The sequence below is a fragment of the Nothobranchius furzeri genome, chromosome 1 (assembly GCF_043380555.1).
Source record: "Nothobranchius furzeri strain GRZ-AD chromosome 1, NfurGRZ-RIMD1, whole genome shotgun sequence".
Taxonomy (NCBI): Eukaryota; Metazoa; Chordata; class Actinopteri; order Cyprinodontiformes; family Nothobranchiidae; genus Nothobranchius; species Nothobranchius furzeri.
This window is the reverse complement of record NC_091741.1, coordinates 100,497,371-100,505,101: the sequence shown is the minus strand read 5'-3', so window position 1 is coordinate 100,505,101 and position 7,731 is coordinate 100,497,371. Positions and strand designations below refer to the sequence as shown.

General features: G+C 43.6%; 1 protein-coding gene across 1 annotated transcript; it reads right to left on the bottom strand.

The window, feature by feature from the left end:
* On the bottom strand, positions 1–7,066 carry nsdhl (NAD(P) dependent steroid dehydrogenase-like). The gene is made up of 7 exons (XM_015975160.3): positions 6,911–7,066; positions 6,667–6,828; positions 2,246–2,392; positions 2,033–2,161; positions 1,676–1,818; positions 1,501–1,603; positions 1–551 (listed from the first exon to the last, which is right to left on the bottom strand). Exons 1-7 carry the CDS (start codon positions 6,929–6,931, stop codon positions 219–221), a joined length of 1,038 nt encoding a protein of 345 aa, XP_015830646.3. The 5' UTR covers positions 6,932–7,066; the 3' UTR covers positions 1–218.
* Between the last annotated feature and the right edge of the window lie 665 nt (positions 7,067–7,731).

Sequence of the window (7,731 nt, the reverse complement as noted above, 5' to 3'; positions counted from 1 at the left end):
TGGAGGCCATGTTTGTTATTTTATTCAAAAAACTGTTTCTTGTGGAACTTTATAAAACAGTAAAACCCTGTAATAAATGGTGTCTCAATCATCAATGCACTGATTGGACAAGACCAAGAACCCTTTGCTGCCACCTGCTGGTGAAAACAATACAAAAGGACAAACACAAACAGGATCCTGGATCTTCTCTTCTGCAGTATCTAGAAGCAGCTCCACCATCACGCCCCCTTTCTGAGATGAGGATAACTCTCCAGCGTGCGTGCTATCCCCTCCTTCAGACTGACCACCGGTTTGTAGCCCAGGTGCTCTTTGGCACGCTCACAGCTATAGTAGTGATGGGTTCCAGCCAAAGCCACCCTCATGGGGGTAAAGGTTGTTTTAATGGAAAATACAGGACTGAGGATCCAGGTGAGCAGCCAGAGGAGCAGGGCCAGGCCATATACCAGAAAGTACGGGAGGTGGAAGCGTGGAGCATCATACCCCAGGCCCACCAACAACTCAGACATGAAGTCCCAAAAACGGACCGGCTCGTCGTTGGTGATGTGGTACGCCTGGAGGAGAATACAAAATTAAAGATCTTATATCGTGCAAAATCCATTTTTTGGAGCTTTTGACCAAGTTTTGTTATTTCTTCATGAAAAACATCCCCAAAAGCAGTTTTTGGCTTCACGCATGCATTTTCCTGTCTCATCTGCTTCTTTCCTTCAGATATGGGAAACTATGCAAAGCTATTGCAGGTGACTGGATGGAGTTGTTGCTAAGTCACAATGATCTACTTTTCCCCATCCAGGGAGTTTTAAAGGTGCATTATGTAGAAATTAGTTTAAAAAACTGTCACCCTGTGGTAAAATGTGGTTACTACAACCACTTTAAACAACTCTGGAGCTTTTTCTTGGCCATTATCAAATTACAGTTGTCGGCACTGCAGCATTAGCTCGCAGGAGACATGGTAACCCCACACTCACTGATGGTAAACAGTAGCTAGGTCCCTCCTTTTGTTTTGAAAGGAGAATAACTGACAATCCCCATAACCAGCTGGATATGAAAAATGTTTCAGTACAACCTCCCTTCAACAATGACTCAAACATTAGACTCTTTTGGGATTTTCTCACTATATTCTTACATACTGATTCGGATCGGGGTCGATCTGAATCTGGGGGGGGGGGGCAGATCCCCCCATCCCCCACCCTATCTGCTCACCTGATGCTGAGTTCAACCACATACTAACTGCTAGCTAAGTGGTTATTAAGTTTGGTGAGCAAGCATGAAACTGCAGTCTTCAGGTCTGCAGTTGTACACTAATGTGGAATTGATACGGCGGAAGAAACTTATTTATATTTCTTGAAAAAGACACCTTAACGTCAGCTGTAATATTTTAACATACAGTGTGCCTATTGTTGCTCTGGAATGTGTGAAACAGCATGAAACCGGCCCTTTAGCAGTCTCAGAAGGAACCGTCAAGAGCCAACACTCGCAGAAAGATGGATTCATCCGACTCACTTTTCCACAGATGGGCGAGTCTGGTCTGAGACGCTCTGCAGCTAGGATGTGACCATGAACAACGTTGTCCACGTAGGTGAAATCTACCACATTAGACCCATCGCTGAAAAGAAGAATTCAAACCTTTTAATCAGATTCACACCACATTAGGCCAGAAGAAAAACATGTCACTGACCCGATGATGAACTTCATCTTCCCCCTGCGGGCTGTGTCCACCATGATGGGAACAAGCTGGGGGTCCCGTGGGCCAAAGATGCCGTGTGGCCGAATAGCAACTGTGAGGAAACCCTTGTGCTTGTCACACGCCTCAAGCACCAACTAAAACACAAGGAGAAAGATGAAGAAGCGCACACTGCAAAATAAAAGTTATCTGAGTGAGCTCAGAAAGAGCCCAGGATGCAGGAGGACATTGTGATTTCATTATAGTTAAGTAGATTTTGTGACATAAGTTTCAAAGGCTACAATCTGAACAGCTGCTGAGTCACTTGTTTCATTTAAAGAAACTAAAACCACATTTTACATCGTCTCCTACCTTTTCTTGCTGAATTTTGGTCTGCGTGTAGTAGTCGATGGGTTTTGTGGCATACTGCAGATCCTCGCTTCCATTTTTAATGTCCGTCCCATCGTACACCACACTGGCACTGCTTGTCAGGACCATTTTCTAGCAACGCAGATCAGAAACTTGGAACATTTTCTTCCATTTTTCGAGAGTAACTGAAATATATGTCCACATTTCCCAGGTTACCTGGACTCCAGCCTCAATGCAGGCCTCAATAGCGGTCTTCGTGCCCTGAACGTTGACCCTCTCAAACAGAGTACGGTCATCGCTTGAAGGCGCTGGGGAGGCACAGTGGAAAACCAGAGACACATTCTTCAGAGCGGTTAGCAGAGCCTGAAGAGGAAGGAAAAACAAACAAGTTATGCTTCACATTAAAGATTAAAGTCCCATTAGACTTCACACACTGGTGTGTGGTGAAATTTGTCCTCCACATTTGACCCATCCCCTGGGGGAGCGGTGAGCTGTATACACAGCCCTGCTCAGGAACATTTTGGTCGTTTAACCCCCAATCCAACCCCTTAAAGTAACAATGTGTAGTTTGTATCATTAATCTCTGGAAATAACCATCGAAATGTTGTAGTAAATCACTTAAAAGATGCCCAGTTGTTGAAAAATGTTGGCATTTTCATAACATAACCATAAAAATCTGTTCTAAAATACATGGGAGCGGGTATAAGTCTCTGGTCGACACCATATTGATTGCCATGTTTCCTTCTACGGAAGTCTGTGAGGACAAAATGCATTTACTGATTAGTAACAAATGGTTACAACACTTTCACCATTAACACACACTGTTGCTTTACACATTTACCTCTTCACTCATTGCCAGTGATGAAAGGGAGTCTGATGTTCTTGTTATTTTGCTGGAGGTTGCCCTCTAGTGATGCACCGATATGAAAGTTTTGGGCTGATGCCAATATCCGATATCAAGATCACCGTTATGGTCGATAACCGATATTTGCCGATACCGATATACCGACATTAATGCTTCTAAAATCAGCAGATTTTGTATAGAATGAAAATTATTAAAGCTGAATTTATGTTATTATGTGCACACACATAATTACGGTTCTGAGATGATTTCAATAACTGTTCACATGACTAAACAATTACACATCACCCCCCTCACCCTCTGAAACAGATAAACAAATGGAGACGAGATGGGAAAAATTTCGGTTGTTAATATCGGCCCGGTTTTATTTATCGAACCCATACAGATGTGTTAAAAAATGACTAACATTGGCTGATACCGATACTGATGCCGATATATTGCCCATCCCTAGTTTCTTTACATATTTATTTATTGCCCAGCCTTAATATATAGACTTGTTTATCCCACAGGCTCACAGATTGTAAACAATCACAATGTTCCTTTTTGGGAATATTTTAAGGATAAATACTGACATTTATTGTGTTGTTATTGATGTCTGTTGTCCCTCGGGATTGCTGCAGGAGGACACAGGTATTAACTGGGCTGCATGGTGGCGCAGTGGTTAGCACTGGTGCCTCGCAGCACGAAGGTTGCAGGTTTTAAACTGGGCTGTGGCCTTTCTGCGTGGAGTTGCGTGTTCTCCCCATGCATGCGTGGGTTTCCTCTGGGTACTCCGGTTTCCCCCACAGATCACAACATGCCCTATAGGTTATGAATTGTAAGTCGCTTTGGATAAAAGCGTCTGCTAAATGAATAAACATAAAACATTTATGAGATTGGCGGAGGAAAACGAAAGAAAGTAAATGTTTTGTGATCAGTATAATTTGACATAACCACGGCAAACATGCTTTCTCAACAATCCTTGTTATTGTGTGAGAGAAAAAAAAGTGTAGAAATTAAAACGGACGTGTGTTAATAGGGAAACAGCTGGTGAGCCATGTTTGCGCATGCGCCGTGAGCAGTTCTGGTTCTGTTTGGGGTGCAGCCGCTCGCAGCGCTACTTCAACAGTTATCCTCCTAGTTTTTGTCTGACTTGCAGGCTGGTAGATTCTCACACGAGAAGAAAATCGGCTCAGGTTGTGTACTTATTTTTTGCACAGACATTTGTTTACTGTGAAGTAAAGTTGAAGTGCTGAAGTTTTGAAAACTAATTTTGAATAAAACTTGAAGAATAACTGGCAATTGCGTGCTCATTTCAAAAGGTCTTTCATATTTTATAAAATGCTATTTGATATAATGGTTTACAAACACAAAAGGGTAATTTATTGGAGTATTCCATTAATCGATAAAAAAATTCAATAGAGTACTCAATCGAACGACAGCACATGGTGGTGGAGGAGGTACGCCACCAAGAGGAAGCAGCCAGATGTGCAAAGGCTGTCTCCCAAGCCCAGCAGGGCCGCTGGATGAAGTAGGAAAGCATGGAGAGGAGGAAATTCACCTGGAGCGAGATGTGGAGCATGGAGGCAAATAGACTAAGTTTTATCATTACAGCCACATACGATAATAATAATAATAATGCATTGAACTTATATAGCGCTTTTCAAGACCCCCAAAGACGCTTTCACACACTCTCACATTCACACACTGCTAGTGATGGTAAGCTACTTGTAGCCACAGCCGCCCTGGGGAGGTCTGACAGAGGCGAGGCTGCCATTTGGCGCCGTCGGCCCCTCTGACCACCACTAACACAGGTAAGTTGGGTGAAGTGTCTTGCCCAAGGACACAACAGCAGGATACCCCTGGTGGGAGTTGGAGTCGAACCCATGACCCTCAGATCATGAGGCAACCCGCTCTACCACCTGAGCTACTGCTGCCCCACCCCAACCAACCTACACCTGTAGTATGGAGATAATCCAGCCTGTCCCCTGTGCGCCGGCCCAGCAACCCTCAAACACATCTTGGTGGGTTGCAAGATCAGCCTAACTCAAGGGAGATATACCTGGCACCACAACCAAGTACTGAAGTGCTTGGCTGCCGAACTTGAGGAAAAGAGGGTAACCATCAACGCTATGCCTCCAAATGGCCAGATTGCCATCCCACGGAAAATCTTCATGCGGGAAGGGGAGAAGCAGCGGACAAAGCCATCTATCACCGCCCCTGGTCCATTGGATTGGGCCCGAGACTGGGATTTGCGTGCAGACCTCAAACAGAGGCTCACCTTCCCATCCGAAATTCCTGCAATCAACCTGCGCCCAGACCTTGTCCTTTGGTCAAGGTCCTGCCGGCGTGTCTTCATTGTCGAGCTGACAGTCTGTCGGGAGGATGCCGCTGACGAAGCATTCGAACGGAAGCTGCAGCGGTATGCAAGCCTAGCAGCTGAAGCGCGCAGGTGGGACGGGGGGGGGGGGAACGTGAAGGTGTGGCCAGTGGAAGTGGGATGCAGAAGTTTTGTAGCCAGTTCCATAATAAGGCTTTTGACGGAAGTAGGGATCAGAGGCCAGGCCCACGGGAGGGCAATCAAAGAGCTCGCCACTGTAGCGGAACAGAGCAGTCACTGGCTGTGGCTTAAACGAAGGGATGCTATTTGGGCTGCCAAATGATGGCGTGGTGCTTCTGAGTGACACACACCCGGGTCTGATCAACCAGGGGTGGGCCAACCCCGGCAGAGGGTGTATTGCGATAAGTGGCCGAAACACCCAATGAGGTCGGGGCACACAACTGAAGATGTGTCACGCCGGTTTCACCATGAAATCTATGGCAAAGCGTACTCCACCAAGTTCTCAACTGTTGTGCTGGAAGGGATCTGTAACAACTAGTCCTAGGAAAATTCTTGATTACAAAAATATTCAATAGCTGCAGCCCTACATGTTCCATCCGCAAGGAATCTTGGTCTTTTGAGGAGATCTGAGCATTATACTGGACACTGCTCAGCGCAGCTCGCTGTCAGCGCACATGTAAGGAGGACAGCGAACTGAAGATGTGGAGAGGGGCTCAGAGCGCGTCGGTCACAGGCAGCAGCGGAACCAGAGAGCATTCGGGAAGATTCCTCTCAGTGAAGCGAGTTGTCACTTAGAAAACGTTCCTTGATGATGAAACTAGCGGAGTCGTGCTTGTTCCTGTCTCTAATGTGGCGATGCTGTGATGCATCCATGAGCCTGTCTGAGGCAAAAGTCCAGAATCTCATATCCTCTTCAGCTCAGAAAGTGCATCAGCTATGTAATCGGAATATTAGGAGTTCCATGTATACAGGGGTAACTCTCTTTACTTGTGCATGTAAACGGGTTATTCCAAATTCTTCAGAAACCCGAATACTGAACTTAATGCTGGCTGCATGTAAACGTAGTCAACGTAACCTTCCTTCCATCATGATTGAGACATTAGAATGGTTTGTGATCATTTCACTGTAATTTTATTTACACAGTGTACCTTTAATGGTGCCGCTGTATAATGCTTGTGTGGTTCATACTCTAAAGAAGCAGATCTGACTGTACTTGTCAAGTAAAACAAATTAAAATAAGACTCAATGTAGGGAAATACAGATAAATTAGTCAGCCATCATCATATCTAGTGTGCAGAAATATTCTGAAGTCCTGTTTGTTCCTTCACCTGAATAAAATAAAAATGCATTCATATCTTTGGGGTTCAAACTAAAAAAATAAATAAATAAAATCCACACCTCGTCTACGGTTTAACCACATTATCGTCTACGACAGAACTGCGCAGAAAGAAGCACCTGTTTATCGCAGAGGTCTCCCTGGAGGAAAGTCACACCAGGTAACTCGTAGCTCTGCCGGATGTCGAACACAGAGACCGAGTAGCCCCGGTCCAGCAGCTTTTCCACCAGGTGTCTGCCCAAGAACCCGGAGCCTCCTATTACCACACAGCGTTTACTATTCTGCAACACAATAGGGCGGTGATTAATAATTCAAAATGTGCATTTTTAGGGTAAAGAAAGTTTTAAAATTACATTAACTCACCGGTCGAACGCGCGTGGCCATGATTAATAAAGAATACAAACTGGATGTATGCAGCAAGAATGCTTCTTACCTAATACAGGATGTCAATTTAATTAATTTTAACAAAAAAAGCACGTCACCACTTTTCTTTAAACACTCGTTTGTAACTCCACAGAGCTGTTTAAATCAGCTGAGAAAGCTCCTCTGTGATTGGCCAAGACATGGCATTGGGCAGACGAGAGTTAGTAAAGAGCCAATGAAATTTTAGATACGTCAAAGAACGCCACAATTTGGACTAATCATTGACCAGCGTCATGTTGGACCCGCCCTCTAACCAAACACCACTCTTTAGTGAGAGCTAGATAATGATTAATTATATAAACTTAATTTTTTTCTAGATTTCCAGTAATTCTGTATTGCAGAATTTTGATTCTATGTATTTTTTCTACACAGAGCTTTATAAAGTTTGATAAAACTTCCAAATAATTTCAGATTTTATAGACTACATAAATCAGATATATTCTGCCCATATGCACAGCACCTTAAATAAACTCTCATTTCTTGGAAATTTGCTTCAAATTTTTTGTGACCTATGCTGACTTGAAATCAGCTAAATGTAAGCTCCAAAATTACCTAAAAATGCATGATAACCTGTCAAAGTGAAAATAAAAATAAAAAAGAAGGGTATATACGTATGAACAAAACTGTAATGATTATGATAAATTATTATTATCATTACATTATTATTACCATTACAGATTTAAACACTGAAAATGTGTATTAAGTCTAAGTCCGTTTTAGAGTTATCAAATTATATAATCCTTATGTCTGAGTTCGTTCTG